Genomic DNA, 20,333 nt, shown 5'->3' with positions numbered 1-20,333 from the left:
ATCCCCTCATTGCGAGCTTACGGGCCAGGCAGCCTTGGGCTTGTGGGCGATCCTGTGTATCAAGAGCAGGAACACAAAGAGGGTGTGGTTTCTGTGGCTGGAGAGATGCTGCAAAGCGGAAGGACAAACTGGGATTTTCAACTTCCCACTGAAAATATCTAAACAACCCAATGCATTATTCTGTAGTGTTTTGAAAATTTGAATCATAGTAATTAAAAGAAAACCTTTTGTTGTCAGTACTTTATATGGTGCCCAAATAACTGAGTTACAGTTGGCCCTCCACAAGGGACTTGAGTATCCTCGGATTCTGGTATATGCTGGGATCCTGGGCCCACTTCCTTGTAGATACGGAGAACCATATATTCAGTAATTGGGTCTAATAGGTAACTTGATGTTTGCATTTACTTACGAGCATTCTTTGATGCCTCGGTAACGGTTTCTTAATTGAAAGCCTTTATTTTTTCTCTCCATACGAACACTCTTCTAAACTCACAATCCATTATAAGTTTCGTTTTCATTTACTTAGGAAATATTTTATTGGGGGCTTACTATTTGCAGATACTGTGTTAAGACAGGGATGTGAGCCAAGAGGATGCTGTTAGAATTTCGGTCTGATTTATGAAGGAGGTTTTAAAAATACACAGTTGCTTAAATCTGAGTGTTGTGCTTTTGGTAGGAAGAGGCATGTGCTTTATTTCTGCAAAATCTAAAAAGAATGATTTTTTTTTTTTAACTTAAAATGTGAAAGAGTGTATAGTCTCAAGAAGTTTTCTGGAATTCAGAAAATATATCACCAAAACTAGCCTCAAAATATATCTGTCTTCAATTTTTATCTTAGTGTTTTGAGTTTATTACCTAGTGGTAATAATTGATGTAAAAACCCCACTGTATCTTGGATACTGGTCATCAATTCCCAGCTGTATTCTTTGAAGCTCTCAGTCTACCTCAGACGGACCCTGTCTTTAAAAATGGACTTTAGCACATCCTTAGGCCATGTAGGATACATTGTTTAGTTGCTAAGTCATATCCTACTCTCTTGCGAACCCGTGGACTGTAGCCTGCCAGGCTCCTCTGTCCATGGGATGTTTCTGGCAAGATTATTGAAGTGGGTTGCTGTTTCCTTCTCCAAGGTTGGGGAAGGTACTAAATTATCCTGTTTTAACAGTGAAACTTGTTGAAATATCCCTAGTTGCCATAAACAACCTTCAGGAGCCTGGAGCATCAAATTCAGTCTTTCCAGGCCCCTCCCCCACCTCCTTGGTGCAGGTACAGACTCTGCCTTTATCCTCAGAAGACCCTTCGGTGATGCTCATCTGTGGCCTTGGCCACGCAGCCTGATGTGTGTGTCCGTGTGTGGGGAGAGGTCAGCATGGTTGAGACTGAGTGGCAGCCGTGCCCTAGAGTCACACGCTTTTAGCAGGAGGAAGGTGTGTGATTATCTTCTCCCAAGAAGAAAGCTTAGTATTTTTTTTTTCTTCTTGTGACTAGTAGTTTCTGTCAATGGCTGCCATAGGTGACAATTGTTCTCCCCCAAGTGGTGTGACAGTAACTGATGCGGGGGCCCTTCTGTAGTGTCTGGAGATTGCCAGTGGGGAGGGCCATGCCCTGGAGGTATGGGTGGCCACCAGGAGGGCCACCAAGATCGTCGGTGGTGCCTTTGCTGGTCCCAGTGACTTGACTTCTTAACCGGCCACTTGCCGACTTAGGATGAAGTGTGGTGAGGACGTGCCTGAGAGAGGTTTTCCTGTTGTTGATGGTCTGATGAGCGTGGCTGTCTGAGAATATGGTAACCGAACAGAGATTGTCATTGGCTTAATTAACAAGCCAACCCATTGTTTTGCTGAGCTGCAGTGTTTCTGCTGGCCAGGTGAACAGACACACTCGAGTTGTGGTCTCGTTTAAGGCTAGGAAGGAAAAAGTGTCCCCCAAGCAAGGATAAGCAGATTGCACACAACTGCATGTAAATTCTGAATAGCATAGCAGAATAATTATGTAAATTGAATATGCAGTGATGAAGGTAATGGGAGGTTTGGGTTATGTCAGTGCTGGGGTTGAATTGCTGGAGCAGGTTGCTGTAAGCCCTGGAATACAGCAGTGGCAATTTTGTTTTGCAGAACGTTATGTGATACCAGTTATTTCCATCCTTGAATAAGTTAACTTGATGAATTTGTTTATACAGAAAATAATTCTCCTACAGAGGGCTGGAACAGAAGGGATAAACAGAAATGGAAGGAAACAGTTACTGTAGAACTGCTCACATCTCTCCCGTTTGGCCCTCTCTACTGGGTCACTCACAAGATTTCTGGTAACAAACTCAGGCTCTGAGCGTCTGGTGACAGCAGTGACCCGTTAGCGGTCTGCATTGTGTCCAGGCAGCAGAGAACGGGCTTTGCGTCATTGACACACTCGTGCTAACATAGCACGTGAGAAAGGATGGTTGTCTTCAGTGGGACCAGTTTTCCTGCGTGCTTCCACGGCTTCATTCTCTCAACCTATCATCCCACTTCGTTCCTTTGAGTCTGTTGAGGTTTAAATTTGTGGCCATTCCCAGCAAACTGGCCCTTTTGGCAACAACATATGATTGAATCTGTCTTGCCTATGCAGGAGAACCTAAAACAACTGTCCAGGAGCTGTTACATATAATGGTGGTGGTCGCTATTTGGTCGTCATGTCTGACTCTTTGCAACCTCATGGAATTTAGCCCGTTGGGCTCCTCTATTCATGAGATTTCCCAGGCAAAATACTGGAATGGGTTGTCACTTCCTTCTCCAGGGGATCTTCCCGACCCAGGGATCGAAACTGCGTCTCCTGCATTGCAGGCATATTCTTTTACTGCTGAGTCATCAGGGAAACCCTGCATAATAGAACGGTAGTGAAACAGAAAAAGGTGTCAGCATTTCAGAAAGAGTCACTTAATATCTTAATGATAGGAAAAAAAAAGTACGGGCCATATTCCTCTTTTCTAATTAGAGCTATATCTTTTTTCCCCCTTTCCATTTTACCTTAAATATATATTTTTCCACATGTTTTTCCTGTGAGCTCTCCAGGTGTCTTTATAGCCTTCTAATGTTGTCAGTTAATATTGAAAATAAGGGCTAAGACATTTGTGGCTTGGAAAGGATACTTTTTTGCATACGGAAGGGGTCACGACGCTGAAATTGGAGGATCTGTGGCCTTCCCTTCAATGCGTTTTCTGTTGTGTGTGCCTGGCCTTGTGCAATGAGAGAATTTGGAGGAAGTGCTTCCTTTGAATGACTTTGAAGGATTTAGTGGTACATTTAGCTATATAAAGATTCTTTGAATGTACATAAAGAAGGGAACTTGGCCAAAGAGTGTGACTTGACTGTTGAAGCTTCAGTTCAAAGAAGCCATGGAGATTCACTTCTGGTGCAGTTTCTAGGAATTCATCTGACTCCTTGCCCCCGCTCCCCCTCACTCCACCACCAAGTATTAAAGTTAGTAGGAAGCTAAAAATACTACTTCTCAATTAAGAGTGAAGATATTTTAAAGTGGAAAGCAACCATACTGTTCTTGTTTTAGAAAGATATATTAAGTAAACAGGTAAAGTGTATTTTTTTGCATACCACACTTTGATTAAAATTTATGTTGTGACTTTCTTCTAACAACTGTAGTTTTTAAGATACTGTCTTCTCAATTATGATCCTAGAGAGTAGCAGCATTTACCTGAGAAATACTTTTATTCAGTCATTCAGTCAGCAAGCCCAGTGGTGGTGTATTTCAACCAACTAATACATATTTTATAATGTGCTCTTAAACATGTAAAATTACTTGCACACAAAAACAAGCAATTAAACTCATTTTACTAATAAGTACAGAGTTCCTCAGTAGGTATCTCCCCATCAGATAAACTGAATTAAGCCAGCAGCTCTTCTTCTTCTTTTTATTTGATCTTCTACTCACGTGCTGTGACTTGGTTTTGACCTAAGACACTGAATAGTTGTACAGACGGAATTAGGTGTTTTAGATGCTGTGCCTCAAGTGTGTACAGGTTTCTCTAGCATGTGGTCACAAAGGGGCTGTTGAGCCTTTCGGTGTTGGTGAGGATTGAGAACTTCTCATGAATGTCATGCCATCTGCCTGCCCACGGGCCTGCACTGTCTGCTCCTGGTCAGTACATCCAAGCTCTGGGCCAGGGGTGTAGCCAGGTACCCCCTTACCTGCTGATCTCAAAGATTGTCTTCTCTTTGATAAACGGGCCATGTATGTGCTCAGTCGCTCAGTCATGCCCGACTCTTTGCAACCCCATGGACTGTAGCCGGCCAGGCTCCTCTGTCCATGGGATTCTCCAGACAAGAATACTGGAATGGGTTGCCATTTCCTCCTCCAGGGGATCTTTCCGACCCAGATATCAAACCCATATCTCATGTCTCCTGCATTGGCAGGCAAGTAAGGCCTCCTGGGAAGCCAAAAGGACTCAGAAGTGAGAAGAGAGCAAACATGTCCATGGGGTCTCCTTAATCCCAAATCCTTCTTTCCTTCAGTAGAACCATCTGGGAGCCTTTCCTGTGCCAGTGACAGGCCACATTAGGACATTTCCCCCTTCTGGTTTATCTTAAATGAAGACAAGCAGGGAGGGAGAGTGGTCAGCTGCTTTTCAGTACAGACGGACGTCTGACAGTACCTCAGTCCGTTTACACTTCCTGGGGACAGGGGAGGCCCTGCAACACTGACCCTTAACAGAAGTTCCACTGACTCATGCTCTGAGCTGGTGCAGGCATGGACCGCACTGGGCCTGCTGGGGGTTTGGCCCTGACTGTCCAGGGAGCTGCAGCGGAATTCAGAGTGGAGGCCTGCTGGCATTGTGGTCTGTGTGGGGGAGGTGAAGTAGGTCCCACTGCACCCATCAGAGGAGAGGTGAGGAGGCCCTAGAAGGCAGAGGGATGGCTGTGAAGGGTGGTTTTCCTGGGGATGCATTCCTTTGAAGTCTTTTCTAAGTGGGGTTTTAGGGTGGAGCATAGGAGACATGGTGGTGACGTCGGAGTTGGAAGATGAGGAGCAGGAGGAATCACGCATGCATGCTAAGTCGCTTCAGTCGTGTCAGACTCTTGGCGACCCCATGGACTGTAGCCCTCCAGGCTCCTCTGTCCGTGGGTATTCTCCAGGCGGGAATTCCGGAGTGTGTTGCCTTTTCCTCCTCCAGAAGCTCTTTCCAACCCAGGGATCAAACTTGGTATCTCTTAAGTCTCCTGCATTGGCAGGCGGGTTCTTTACCACTAGCGCCAAAATTATTGTTAAAAGGTTTCTATGGTTATGAAAACGTTCTTGAGAAGTATGAAGTTTTGTACTAATGCAGATATGTAATCACGTGATATGTAAAGCTCTCCCTGCTAGTTGTTTTCTGCCCAGCGGCCACTGTGAGAGCATCAGGCACGTGAGAGGCCAGTCTTTGCATCAGCTCTCCTCCCCATAGATGCCCGTGTGACTGAGCTCTCACTGTTGAATAGGGAGCTGGAGGGTACAGGATTAAGAAAAAAGACACTGCTTTCTCTGTTTCTCACTCTCTGTCTTTTAATTTTAGAAAAACAACACCCTTGAACTTCCATTAGATGACTAATTTTATGTGTACCCTGATTCCTGTAGGAACAGTGTAATGTCGTGGGAGTTCTGCCTCTCCTGTCTGGGTGGGTGGTGAGATTTATTTTTTTTTCCTCATGGGCCTTAAATTTACTGAGCCGAATTCTCCACCTCTGGACCTCACCCAGTTACATCGAGAGTGGGCTGCCCATCTCCCGGGTTGATTTTAGCCACCCTGGCGCATCAAAGAAGATGCTCTTAAATCTGGGGAGTTGGGCTCTGGCTGCTACCACCACCCACACTGTCCCCGTCCTGGTCATGGTAATGCTGCTCATGAAACAGACAAGCATCTTAGGATTTGGCACAAGGTGCCAAATATCGGCCCTGCTGTTTGGCTCTTGGAAGAATATCCCATGGTAGAAGGGCAGTGAAAGGCCTGCTTTCTGCCCTTGTTGTATGATGGGTGGTGTGCCCAATCCTTTCCGCTGTATCTCAGTGCCAGGCAGAGCCGCAGGCTGATGCTGATGTTTGCTGAGCTTCTGGGATCCGATGACACGTTAGCTTACTAGACTTTGCTTCCGTCTTACTTCTGATGGTGGTTTAGTCCCTCAGTTGTGTCTGACTCTTTGCAACCCCATGGATTATAGCCCGCCAGGCTCTTCTGTCTGTGGGATTATTACCAGGCAAGAATACTGGAGTGGGTTGCCATTTCCTTCTCCAGGGGATATTGCTGACCCAGGGATCGAACCTGGGTCTTCTGCCTTGCAGGCGATCTCTTTACTAACTGAGCCACCAGGGAAGCCCTTATTGATTCAGTCCATAAAATTCAATAGCCTTTAGTCTTTTGGTGATAATTTGTGACTGCATGATGTCTTTTTTTTTTCCCCCAACACCTGGAATCTATTCAACATTAAAAACGGGTTTAGCTCTTTCAGGAGGACTTTCTGCTGTACTTTCTGTTTCATTTCTTTTTTTTTTTTTTTGCAACATTCTTTATAAAATGGTCAGGTGGAGCTCTCCTCAGGACAGTGCAGTGTTAGTTACTCAGTTGTGTCCAACTCTTTGCAACCCCATGGACTATAGCCCACCAGGCTTCTCAGTCCATGGGATTCTCCAAGTAAGGATACTGGAGTAGGTAGCCATTGCCTTCTTCAGGGGGTCTTCCTGACCCAGGACGGGTCTCCTGCATTGCAGGCAGATTCTTAACCATCTGAGCCACCAGGGAAGCCCCTCCTTAGGGCAGAGTTCTGATGTTATTGGAACCTGCCCAGGGATGATTCCAAGTAACAGAAGATATTCACCAGGAGAGGTTTTCCCCAGAACCTGGGCTCTGGAGCCAGGCGGGTCCTGGGATGGCTGCTTACTAGGCTGAGCGTGTATCTGCTTTGACTGTTACAGTTTGGTAGTAAGATATGAGGGTGAGTGGTATTGAGTCTGAAACAGACATTTTAAATGAAAGCAGGTTAGGTTTCTGTATCTTTCCCATCCTCCTTTGCTATTCCTTTTCTAGAAACTTAGCACAGTTAAGGTACTTAGGGGGTAGTTGATGCTCTAAAAGCTACTTAAAGTAATAAGTTAATAAATAAGTAATCAATAACTTAAAAAAGTTTATGATTGTCATTGAAGTTTGTTGTTCAGAAGTAAAACAGAATTCCTTTTTCTAATTCCCTCTCTCGTTCACGTCTCAGCTCTCCTAACTTTCTCTTTCTCAAACAGGAGCATGGGATGAAGAATTTGTGGGTGGCATTGAGGAGTAGTCAGGGGTGGCTCAGCACCTGAGGGCCGATTGCTGGGAGGTTGTGGGCAAAGGGGTCCTTGCTCCAGTCCTCCCATCCCACCCTGGTACTCTCCTTGGGGGGGAGTCTCAAGCATTTGGACTGGCTGCTGACCGCCACTGAGCCCTTGGTCCAGGGAACCCTGATTGCCTTCTTATGAAAGTGGTGATGTATGGTTTTCTTGTCTGTCGTGCAGAATTTGTCTTCACGCTTAACCTCATTAATTTATTCTGTCACTTGCATTTTTATCACATCCCAGTTTAGCTATTAAATTAAAAAATTTTAAACGTCTTAGGAGTTTAACATTTTTATTTTATTGAGTTGGCCTTACTTCATGATACATCATATTTTATGTTGCCCTCATTGATCCTTTTGAACTTTCAGTCCTTTATCTTGCCTTTTTTAGTTTTCCTCTTTATCTTTTAATTTTCTTTTTTATTGTTTAAAAACTCAGAGGAAAACGTGAGGCTGAGAGGCGAGACACTTTCCTCCCAGCAGCCTTGAGCCTGCAACCCTAGTGGCTCAGGGATTGTATCATATGTGATCTTTCTGAATCATGACAAGTCACACACTTCCTGTGCCACGAACATTGCTCACTTCTCATCTATGACATTTGGTTTCTTACGGAAAAGCCTTTTGAGTCTGTAAAATATAAGGATATGTTTCAATACTCTTTGTTCTCCTAAAAGACAGTAGTAGTGTGACACTTTGGCTTGATTTCCTGAAAACAGGCCTGTTTAATGTTCACAAACCTCATGGTTGATTTTTCCCAGTGTGAGGAGAACCTTTGCCAGCGTGTCCTGTCTGAGGGTCTGTGTGGTGAATCCCCGCTGCTGTTCAGCCGCTTCACTAGCTGACTGTCTTCCTCTGATCCCATTTGGTTCCACAATATTGTTCCTTTTCAAACTTTCTTTCCTTGGAGGACTTAGATCCTTAGGCTAATGTTAATCGATGTTTACACTCTGTAACAAACCAGGGCAGCTAGCTGGCTTTCCTATAAGTCCTGGTCCTTTGCATAAAAGTTTTGTTTAAAAAACCTGTACTGTTTCTCACCAAAGACAGTCTTCATTGTTCATGTGCTGATCTGAGCTGGGATTTATGTGTCCAGCCCCTTTCCAGGGACCATCCCTTGGCCCATGGCTGTGAACTCTTACAGCCACATGCTGAATACCATCCTTCTGAGGGGCTGATCCTCTTTTGTAAATTCCTCCTCTCTGAACCCACCACTTGTTTCTCGGAGTTCTCATCAGGGTGGTACAGGCTTTGATCACGTGGGGCGGGGAACAGAACTTTAGAGCTCAGTCTGTCAAGGTGACCAAAGTGTCACTCAGCCATCGACCCTGAGCACTTCCTTCTGCCCACCACCATGACCTGCCTCTCATGGTGAAACGTGACATGTGAGTAAAGCTGGTGGAGGGACAGTGGCCCTGCCAACCGCCAGCAGCATCCCCAGAAAGAAGTCCCCTTTCCAAGAATACAGGGGCCCGCCCAACTTGACGAAGGGGCGGCCCTACATCTCGGCCACACCAGTAATGATGGGCGATAAGGATCAGGAAATGAAAGAACTTGTGTGAGTACAGAGGGGAAGTATAAAGATGTACAGGGTTTGAGGCATTGCTAGGTTTCACTCTATTTGGGCAGTACTTTAGCCTCTCTTTACTGAGCTTCGTAAAGATAGAATCTGTGTGGGGTTATCGTAAATGCGTTGGCAACCAGAGAGCTTGAGCTGCAAATAGTCCGGACTGTGTAGGTGTTTGTTGTTTTCCCTGTTACTTTTACTGTTTAGTTAAATCACTCAGCTAACCTCACCTGACCAGACATGAGGAGTACAGAGATAAATAAGACACAGCTCCTTCTCAAGCTTACAGGATATTTGGAGAAAAACATACCCACATAGTGCCTCGGTTTCCCTGCATTGCAGTCATGTTAGCCCCCAGGGTTGTGTTTTAAATATCCCTTGTGTGTGGGATGTGTCGTGTGGCATGTAGAGGGTGTGCGATCTGACTAATCCAGACTTTGGTGGCCAGAAAATGGTTCTCTGAGTGAGTGATGTCCACCTGAGCCTTGTGGATGAGTAAGCGAGGGGCAGTGGAGGTTGAGGAGACATGTGTATGATTTCAAAAGTGCTTCTGTGTATCCATAGGGTGGAGGATGGGGGGTTTAGGATGTGGGAAAGTGTAGAAAAAGAAAGTTGACGTCGCCAACTGTAAAAGCTGCGTGCAGAATCTCAGACGTCAATACATGTGGGACTGGACTTCAGCAGAATGACTCGGTCAGGTTTGCCTGTGAGCCAGCTGCCCTGGTGGTGCCCGGAGGATGGGTTTGCAGGTATTGTTCAGGTGGCAGGACCGCAGCTCAGAGCTCGGGGAAGGAGGTGGGCAGAGCTGGTCTAGGGTAGGCCTGAGGACAGATGTGGCTTCTCCATGGAGGCCACTCAGGGGGACCCCATGCAGCCCAGTTTTCCTCACCATCCTTGCTGATGGGGCACCGGGCCAAGGCCAGCACTGCAGCTGTTGGAGGCGCCGTAAGGTTGTAGATCTGCGCCAAGTAGCCCAGGGGTCTCTTCCCCCACCTCATAGTGTCTGGTCAAGGGGTGTAACATCCTTGTTAATACCATTCCCTTCTCCCCTACCAGAAGAGCTGCCCTCTCCATGCGCTCAAACTCTCTGGATTATAACTTGGAAGAGGAATGTGTATGTTTTGGTTTTGACATCACGAAAGATCAGTTTTGAACCTCACACATCTGAGTCCCGGCTGTGGCCCTGGGATTTGTGTCCTTTTTCCAGGAGTCTGGGTGTTGTGATAGTCACGGTGGGATGTGATATGTGTCTATACTATAGCAGTGGCTGCTGGGCTGGTCTGCTCGTTTGTCCTTTGAGCTGGTGTTGAGCTCTGTTGATACGGGATGTTCCTTCTCTTCAAGTGGCTTAGATGAAGCGGTCACAATGTGGTGTGGCTTGTCCTTAAGTGTCCTCTGCTTATTCTGCCACAGTCAGAGAACAGTTCTCAGCCGTGGGTGCCAGGCGCTGGAAAGATCAAGTCTTGGAGCAGGGTGTAATTAGTAACTTCATTTCGTAGATGAGTAAACTGAAGCTCAGGGAAAGACATAGGGAAATTTAAAGATGTATCCAGGATCACAGACAGGTTAGCAGTGACAAAGTTGGAACGTGAACTGAGGGCTGTCTGAAATCAGTGCTCTGATTACCCTCATTGGCTGGGGAAAAAAAAATTCTGATTCTGGTTTTTTGGGGGCAAAGCAGTTTTAATGTAACAGTTGAAAGTCCAAGTGAGCTTACTGCAAAATAGTGGCAAAGGCAATCTGGTCCTTGATTGTCGTGTGTTGGGGTGACATGAAGACTTTGTAGCATTTGACTTCTTCGTGTGTTCCTGGTTTATATGTTGATGTCATGAGAAGATGTTAGCAAGGAAACGCTTAGCTGCCTCTGAGCAGCATGAACAACACAGGATCTACTGAGATTAGAAATCCTCCAGTCATCGGAGCTGGGGTGGGCACTTCCCTGTGCTGCTGGCGATCTGTCCATGCGCTTGGAGGGGTCCTGTCCGACCTCGGGTGGTCTCAGAGCTTCCATGGGGCGCGTCCCCAGCCAAGGACAGATGGAAAAGCATGCGCATGTCTCTTCTTCGGCAGATTGACATCTCCTCAGACCTGGGCTCCAGCAGGCTCCGGAACAGCGAGCCTTTCTCTCCTGGAGGATGGTTCACCCTGGGTGCAGTAACCCCAGTAAATCAAATGGTGTCCTGCACTCCAGGGTGGAGAGGGCACGGGCAGAGGACAAGCCGCCAACTTGCTTTACCTGGCAGCTGTTCAACTCCGTGACAGGCCTACCTCTGATTAAACAAATTTGAGAAATATGTAAAGTTTTGGAAGCAGTTTTGCACTGATTTGATAAAAGAAACCACAAAACACTGCAGCGCAGGTGTTGAGAATGTTTGAAAGCTGATTGAGGGAAGCAGATGGCTTTAGTCAGTGGCATCCAGCCAAAAGAGCAGGTGCTGGTCATGTGACCGCTGGTTACCAGGGTAATCTGATTGCTCTTGGCGTGCAGATGAAAGGAAAGGGGCCCAGCGTTCAGCTGTAGTATTGTATAATTTGTGGCAGTTAGAGCGGAAATAAATGCTGGGAATGGAGCCTCATAGTAGGGGAGACTGCTGTCCATGTGTAGCATAAACACTGGGATAGTTGGATGAGGAACTCTTGTATGGATTTTTTTTTTTTTAATTTAAAAAATGTTATGCTTTCTGTGGATCTTTCGGGGGCCTAAAGTTTTTAGGACACTGCCTTTTTTTTTTTTTAATTAAAAATAAGTCTGTAAACCTAACTGCTGTTTGCTATAATCTTGAATCGTTGTAAGTTTTTTCCTTATGTGGCTATTTACTAGGCTAAGATATTAACACCACAAAATAAAAAACAAGCTCTGAGGATTTGAAAATGACTACTTTAGTATTATCAAATATCTTATTTATTCGTTACAAAAATCCCTTTTAGGTGTGCAATTATATTAACACATACTTTTGAAATATTTTACATGACATGTGCTTTACTGAAATTAAAGCATGTAGGTATCCTGGCCTCTTTTCCTTTTGTAATAGTTGGGACTGAAATAGAAATGCTACTTAATGCATTCTGGCAGCATATTTTTTTTAGGAATTTACAAGCTCAAACTTTTTAAAGGTTTTTGAAATGTATCTTTTGTTTTCAATGGTAAAAAGTAATAGTTACTGAGGTTGGATTGTTTTAAATGTTGGATAATAAATGATAATAAACAATGTTAGGAAACCTTGAGGCTGGTTTGGAAATTGCTGTGAAAGGTGGCACTCAGAGTGCATTCTAAAAGAATGGCAAATAAAGGTTCTAAACGTGATGTTAGACTTAAATTTAAAATCTTTTTTTTCTTTTTCTTACAGTTCATTCTTGTCTTTTGACTTTGGTAACATTCAAATCCTGTTAACCTTTGATGGAAACATGCTATGGATCGTGAACTTGAATTATTGGGGTCACTCTGCTATGTTTTTGTATTTTGGAGACCTAGCTTTTGAAAAACAGGCTATTGTGACACCTTAAAAAAAACGCCTAGCACCAAAATAAAGCTTATATTTACTTAAGAACACAGCATTAAATAAAACTGTGTAGAAGAGGAAATTGTTATATATTTTGTTATATTTTAAAAGATTATAACTTGGATTAAAATGTAGCTGAATGATGTAAAAGAGGACATGCAATACTACTGGTCAAGAAAAGGACTTAGGAGTATTTAAAGCTATCCGCAGGAGATACGAAGAAATGATCATTATGTTCTAGCTTTCCTTGAAAGTTTTAAAAACATAGTCTGGTGCCTTAAAAACTTGATAGCAAAACAACTTCTTAATCTGATTTTTCATCAGGGCTTGCTGTATTGGCAGAGACTGTTCATTGTCTCGATGAACAAATGTACTCTGTGTGACTATTAGCAGTTTTTGCATGCCGTTGCTTTTTAATTAGGTCAGATATTTGCCGAAGGTCATGGGTATGGGGTTTTGCTGTAAAAATTAATTGAGAGTAAGTACTGTAACTCTCGATGGCCAACATGCATTGATTTATCCACGGTTATTGATACTTCGGGGATGTTTGTGTGGGAAACAGAGGCATGGGGCGTGTGGATACCTCATGAAAAAGTGAACACTAAGTGATCCACTTTGAATTCTAGTAACAAGAAACCTGATGCAGAAGCAAGTGCTTTGAAGAAAAAGGTCAACAAGGGAAAAACAGAAGGTTCTGAAAATTCAGACTTGGACAAAACACCCCCACCATCCCCTCCTCCCGAAGACGATGAAGACCCAGGTGTTCAGGTAATACCTTTATTCTGATCCTGAGCCATGGTTGTTGAGCGTGGGTAACTGTAGCTGCATATCAAGTGCACTGGACCTACCTGTCTTTGTTATAGAGCTGCTGTAAAGATGGGTTTTTGTTGTCTGGAACATTATATCCATTGTGATGAGATCTGGGCGGCCTGCCCGAAATTAAACTCCTGACTTCATGTTTTTGCCATCTTTGACTCTATGATAAATAAAACAGGCTCTTTACATTTATTTCTGTGAAGGTATCTTTTGATGTTTATGTATATGTTAGTGTTAATGTATTCTTAATACATTGGTTCATTAAGAGCTTCATCCACATTTCTAAATTTCTCCTAAGTTTGGTTCCCTGTCAATTATATTGCAGAACAAAGTTGAAGATGTAATCTGTACCTCATCTTAAGGTTTCTGACATCCGACGGTCAGAGTCGAGATGTGTTTGTGTAATACTAAAGTTTCTGTGAACCAACTGAGTGACTTTCTGGATGGCAGCTCTGCACAATTGTCCAGTGTTAGGTTCTTCTGACTTTTGGACAGTGTTATAGGAATCAGTCGAAAGACTGGCCCTGAAATAAACATCAGGAATTCAGGTTCTTGCGTATAAAGCATACTGCCTCCACTGAGAGGACTGTAAGTAAGGGATCCCTCCACGTGACTGTTGAACATTATTTCCTTGTTACGTTCCCTGGAAGCATGCCAGCGTGGTCCTCTGGGGTGCCTGGGAACGTGGCTTCTGTGAATGACATCTCCGCTGTCAAGGAGCAGTTACTGAGCATCCTGCCAGGATAGAAAGCAGCCCCTGGAAGCAAGTTTGACCTTTTCTAATGGTTTGGTGCATATTTAGTACTCCTTGTACCTACTAATTTGCTTCAAAGTTAGAAACAAAGTACTTGCAATATACAGCTCTGTGCTAAAGAATTTCAGATAGCTTTTGTTTGTGTGTGTGTGTTTAACTAGAACTCCCTGTTACCGATAAAGTCACAGAATGACCTAACCTAAGAGGACCTGAAAGGGGGAAAGAGAGAATGAATGAATGAATGAATGAATGAATGTGTGTCAGTGAAAGGATATGGGGGAGGTGAGTAGATATTTTAATTGTTTAGGGAGTTTTAAGCTATTTTTAATGATTTTGAGTTTAATTTTTATGCTCACAGGTAGTTTTTTTCCCCCCGAATTGTCTTTGCTTAAACTAGGACCTTCATGTAGTAGTATTTGGACAATATGAAGAAGACTTTCACACAGGTCAAGAAAATTCTGTAGTTCTTTCACAAACACTACTGAATCTTAAAAATCCATTTGTATTAATGCAGACCCAAATGGGCTTTATGAAATACCAGTGTTTTGTGTTTTTTTTTTTCCCCTTCTGCATTTCACTTATAGAAAATGCTAATCAATGCAAAGGGACATCGATGCATCCTTTCTCATTGGCTGGTGCTGAACTGTCCTGGGCTGCACAGCTGAAGTCAGTAACTACACAAGTCACTCTTTCTCAGTGTCCCTCCTGTGTCTCCGCACAGGAAGTGATGCTGCCTGCTGGTTTGTTGTGTTTCTTCCTGTCGCACACGCTTCAGTAAAGGGCGTGTAGTTCTTGAGTTTTATGATTGATTTGTTTAAACTCCAGTAAATGCCATGTCTTATTTTTTCTTTTACCCAACTGAAAATTGTCACAAAGTACTGCCATAGTGAGATTGTGACAACACATTTAAATCTCCTCTTCAGTATACCTATTTTAGCTATAAGAAAATTCTTAAAACAATCCAAGTTTAACAAGTTATTTTTGTGTTAATTCAAAAGTTTTGAGCTTTAAGTGCAATTCTTACATTTTATTTTGATCCCCTCTCAATCTTTTTTTTTCTTTTTTAATTGAAGGATAATTGCTTTACAGAATTTTGTTGTTTTCTCTCAAACATCAACTGAATTATCCATACTCCCCAAATCTTTTAAATAATAATCTAAGAGATCTTAAAGAAGCCTATTATGTAATAAATTATTTTATGTTGGGAAATTGGAAAAGGAACCTTGATACCCAAAATAAATGAACTTAAGATCAGTTATTATTTAAAAGGTAGAGAAGCCATATAACATTTAAACAGTTGAGAAAATTGAGTTCTAACTGTATATTTTTTACCCTTATGTAAGACAAAGTTGATATGAGGAGAAACTTTGATTATAAAAGTTATATTCACCATACATACATTTCTATATAAAAAAAAAGTCCCTGTCTTATTGCACTGGAACATTTCTTCATTATCAAAGTGGGGTTTAAAGTGGATTTGTCTTAGACTCTGTCTTAGACTCTAACTAAACTAAGGACGTTTAGTTACTTGCACTGAAAGAATCCTGGGGCAGAATGGCCCCAGCCACGGAAACCTGATAAAGCATCACAGATGTGTCATTCGTAGCACATTCTCCTTACAGTAATGACATAAAGATGAAAATAAAGATTAATCCGTTTCCATTTAGCGAAATTGATACATCAAATGAAATACAGAGATTATGCTAAATCTCACCAAATTAAAATGTTGTTCCTGATAATAGGCTCTTGCATCTTAAAGAAATTGACAGCCAGAAGTGGGAGGTGATAAAATGAGGCAGAAGAGGAGTTACTTCAGATGAGCTGTGGGAAGAGAGGAAGGAGGCTGTGTAATGCAGCCTGGCTTTAGAGCCTCACTGCTTCCTGACTTTCCTTGCAAAAGTGGAGCTAGTTGCTGATGACCGTAATGCTACTGATTGCATGTAGCATTAGCATGTTTTGAATGCACCATTTTGAATGCTTCCAGTGAATTTCCTTCTGTGATCGTCACAGCATACTTATGAGGCAGCTACTACCATTACCCCTATTCTACAGATCGGGAAACTGAGGTCCCTAAAACAATGCACTTAAGGTCACACAGTGAGGGACCAGGCTCATTCTCATGGGGACACACAGTGCCAGGACTCACAAGGTGACGTGGGGCAGGATGGGCTGTGGCAGGACCCCCGCTGGCCTCTGTGTCACCTCCACATGGAATTGGTTATTCCGGAGAGGAGAGGGAGGTCAAAGGGGAAAGTCAGAATTTGGATGCCCCCCCCAACTCCCCCCAATACCTAGATGTAGAGCTAAAAGTTCACAGTCTCCAATGACCCATCTGTTGCTCCTGTTGTACCAGTTGTATTGTGAGCGGCCTCCCACCCTCTTTTGAGAGCAAGGGAATCACAGACTTAATACAGTAAAATGCAGTGGGTCCCATTCTATGGTACAGGGTGTTGGAGCTTGGTGGTCCCGACTTGGGCCCTGTCGGTCTCTGGCCCATACCTCCTGAGGTCCATGTGGTGGGGTGATTTGCTTCTCTCTGCCTTACTGTCCCAACTTTAAAAACCTTACAAGGCTCTTCAGAAAGTTTTTCTTCATAACTCTTAGAAAGCAGTTTGTATCAGTGTTACTTTTCTCCATATTCTTTTTATTCTGTGTGCTTTGCCAGCTCATCTGTAATAGTCTTGTCTTGGTCAGTGATTTAAAACTTACACAAGTCATTTTAGAGTTAGCTTAGATTTTATCACATACACACATTAATGAGAAAGTTATTTATCTCCATTTTTAATTAACAGACAAACCTATTTGTATATCAAATAGGTCAAGCAGTCTAGAATTGTTTTGAACGAAAAGTGCAGAATCTTTCCTTCTGCTGCATTTATTTCACTCCCCAGAATTAATAGCTTTAACAGTGTGTTGTGTCTTTTCAGATTTTTTTCCTATTATTGAAAACATGCACATATACATTAATTTTTTTTAAACAAATATTCATTGGGTCATAGGAAAGTAAACAAGATATGCAGTGTGTTTCTCTGGAGGAGTTAATATATTGATGGGCCACACATGCAGATAGATACACAAGGTTTTTCTAATCTTAGAATTGTAAGCAACCAATTGTTATGTGACTTGCTTTTCTTTTTAGTTAATCATTTGTCTTCTGGATGCATCCTGTAGCTTCCTAGGAGTTTGCTTGCCAGGATGAGTGGGCAGATTTTACATTTTGACCACACTGGTCCTGCAAAAGTGTATTAGGTTCTACTTTGACCACTGGATGAGACAGCATCTTGCCAGTGTTCCTACTAATACTGTTAACAGTCCTTTGCATTTTAATTAGTGCAGTCCAAACTTTTAAAAGTAAAGTTCCTTATCATAGTTGCTCATAAATTCTACCATTCAGTCCTTCATCTCTTCAGAAATGTTCTTTTAGGACCAAGATTAAAATGCACACCTTCTATTTAAATGGACCTCTGAAATCTTATTGGTACCTTGGATAATAACCTAACTGTAGTTATATAGAACTTTATAATTCACAAAGTATCTTCTAATGCCTTCAGTTTTTTTAGACTTTTTATCATGAAAAAAAAATTTTTTTAAATATACAAAAATAGGATGGCCTAATGAAGTCTTATATATCCACCACCCAGCTTCAGTATTGCCTTCACTTTTGAGCAACTCACCACCTGAATGAGGAGGAAGATGTGGTGTTACTACCGTTGCGCAGTTAAAGGCCACGTAGCCGGAAGTGGCAGGACCTTGACCTGCCAGGTGTCTGACTTCAGATTAACCCCTTTCCCATCATATTTGTTGCCAATGTGATGTCTTGTGTGATTTACAAGGTTATAGTCACTGACTTTTCTTTAAGATCATTGTTGTTTTATAATATAAATATACCCTTGCCATTCTAAGAAACAGAAATAAGCATCAGCTTTCTAAGCCCTCCCGGGTGGGTTTTGTTTTAGAAACGACGGTCCAGCAGGCAAGTGAAGAGAAAGCGATACACCGAGGACTTGGAGTTCAAGATCTCTGATGAGGAGGCCGATGACGCAGATGCTGCTGGGAGAGACTCCCCCTCCACCACCTCACAGTCAGAGCCACAGGTGAGCGACCAGGTGTGTGGGGTTCCCGCGTACATTTCAAAGAATAGGCTGGAGATTTTATAGCTGGTATCTGAGAAGTTCATTTGAAGTGTTGGACATCCGTCTCGTGTTGGTGAACATACTTTGGGAAATCAGTGGTTTAGAAGTAGGTTTTTTAAAAAACTCTGTTCACTGAAATTTATTTTAGTGTGAGCCTGTGATACACAATTTGACACCGCTTTGGAGAATTGATGGTCCCTGTTGAGGATGAGTCAGAGCTGGGCTGCAGGGAGACTGAATTTCCCTTCGAGAGTTCAGTGCTGTATAGCTTCTGGGACTTTAATAAGCCACTCAGGCTTGTCTCCTGCTGCTCAGCATCATAAGAACCCCTTTATGAAATTACTGCCATGTAGTACCCAGCAGGGCATACTTTATTCTCCATGCAATGTAAATGATGGATAAAAGAGCTTGTAAAATATGGGTAGTGATGGAGGATTGATTATTGTGAAGATCTCCCGCCCCCCCCCCCCAAAGTCCTCTTCCTACCATCACTGTGCTTTAGTTAACAAACTGGTAACCCACTGAAAAATATATTAAATGCAGTTTTGTAATTCATTTGGTAATTTGCACTCTGTCAGGTTGTTCTGTAACGTTTTGTGTGACCTCCGTAGATCAAAGCTGCCTACAATAACAGAATGATGAGTATATTTACCCCATGGGTCCAGACAGGGAGAAGGCAGGTCTTTGCCATCATGCAGAGATCATTTCTCTTGGCAGCTGGAGTTTCTGAATGCTCCTTGGCTTTGGGGACCCATGCTAGTCCATGCAATTAAACCACATAATCGCGAAGTAATAAACACAGATCTTCCATTTTGCCTTTCTATAGAGGGAGATTTTTGTTCTTTTCAATCGTGTTTCCCACTGGCGATCCTGCCCAGTGATTTAAAGGGTATGAATTTAAAGGGTTTGGAGGGAGATGCAAAAGGGAATGGTTTCTCACTTTTATAGCTTAGAATGACATGCTCTCTGTTTGCAGTCATTCCTTCTGCTTTATTTTTTAGGAATCTGTTGATGCAGATGGTCCAGTGGTAGAAAAAATTATGAGCAGTCGTTCAGTAAAAAAACAGGTAAGCGCCATGTGGAGTCATCAAAACTTGTGGTGTGCGTGTGACTCAAAATTATTTTTTGTTTTACATTTTCCTTTTAAAAATTTCACTATTGTAAAATAAAACTTCTGCTGGTGGTTCTAATCCTGTCTAATTGATATTAGTCCAATATCAATCTTTGGGATATTTAACCCCAAATGAAATTAAGATGTATCAGTCAGTGCTTTACTACCGCATTTAGAATAGGCAGGAACTCAAAACATCTCAAAAGAAATGTATAGGACTCATAGGCTGCCTATTTCATAAATATTATTCAAAAAAAATCATAGACATCAATCTGTCATCTCTCTTAGGAAGGTCCCTACTCCCACTCCCCAACCCTGGAAGCTCTCTTTATCATTTTAGCAAGTAGCTGTTTTCTCATACTTTTCACAGTATTTTTTCATGTGCAGTTGAATTCTAATTTCTTTTTTTGCTTGTTTGTTTGATGGGGGATTTTGTTTGTTTGTTTCAGTCGTGCCTTGCAGTGCGTGGGATCCTAGTTTCCCTAACTAGGGATCGAACCTGTACCACCTAGAGTGAAAGAGCAGAGTCTTAAGCACTGGACTGCCAGGAAAGTCCTTTCATATGCAATTGAAATATTCCCTAGTATTTCTTTTTTGTTACTGCAGAAGTGAAATACTGAAATATTTTAAGTATAATTTTTGAAGATAATATACCTTATCCTTCCAAATTGTTTGAAATTCATGTTGATTCCTGAAGGCGAGCCCTAAGTATCCTCTGTTAGCCTGGTGCCCTTGTCCCTGAGGGGCACACACACTGTGACAATGAATTCCAGGAACACTGCGCCTGTTACTGAGGGAGACTCCCTGTCAACCTTTCCCGTTTTCCATCAGTTTGAGAAAATGCTTTAGTCTGAAGGAGTACATAGGCATCCAGGTCATTTACATGTTCTAGCAAACGGTGTTTGGTTTGTTTGTCTCTAGAGATGGTCTCCTTTAGGTATAAGTGTCTGTCTTCCGGCTTGAATCATCATCAAGTGCACAGTTATTTCTTTTTCTTCGCTTTCAAGGTGTGTGGAAGTATAGCCTCATTGTTTTGACATGTAAAATAAGCCTTTTTTTTTTCCTGGGGGGAAAAAAAATGTAAAGTGTATACAAAGTGTAACTTCCAGTGAGAGAGATGAGGAGTGGAG

The 20,333-nt window shown here is 42.7% G+C and overlaps 1 protein-coding gene across 5 annotated transcripts in view; it reads left to right on the top strand.

The window, feature by feature from the left end:
• Window positions 1-20,333, top strand: part of CHD7 (chromodomain helicase DNA binding protein 7) — a 190,802-nt gene that overhangs the window by 105,460 nt on the left and 65,009 nt on the right. For all 5 annotated transcript variants that reach the window (XM_086336878.1, XM_086336875.1, XM_086336876.1 and 2 more), the window contains 3 exons: window positions 13,016-13,157; window positions 17,916-18,053; window positions 19,094-19,159. In XM_086336878.1, coding sequence (XP_086193004.1) covers window positions 13,016-13,157; window positions 17,916-18,053; window positions 19,094-19,159 — 346 coding nt within the window. The remainder of the gene's footprint in view (window positions 1-13,015; window positions 13,158-17,915; window positions 18,054-19,093; window positions 19,160-20,333) is intronic.

This window comes from Bos grunniens, chromosome 14 (genome assembly GCF_055505025.1).
Source record: "Bos grunniens cultivar Pamir isolate PY7600 chromosome 14, Bosgru_T2T1.0, whole genome shotgun sequence".
Classification (NCBI taxonomy): domain Eukaryota; kingdom Metazoa; phylum Chordata; class Mammalia; order Artiodactyla; family Bovidae; genus Bos; species Bos grunniens.
The sequence above is the reverse complement of the archived record's forward strand: the minus strand, read 5'-3'. Positions and strand labels throughout refer to the sequence as shown.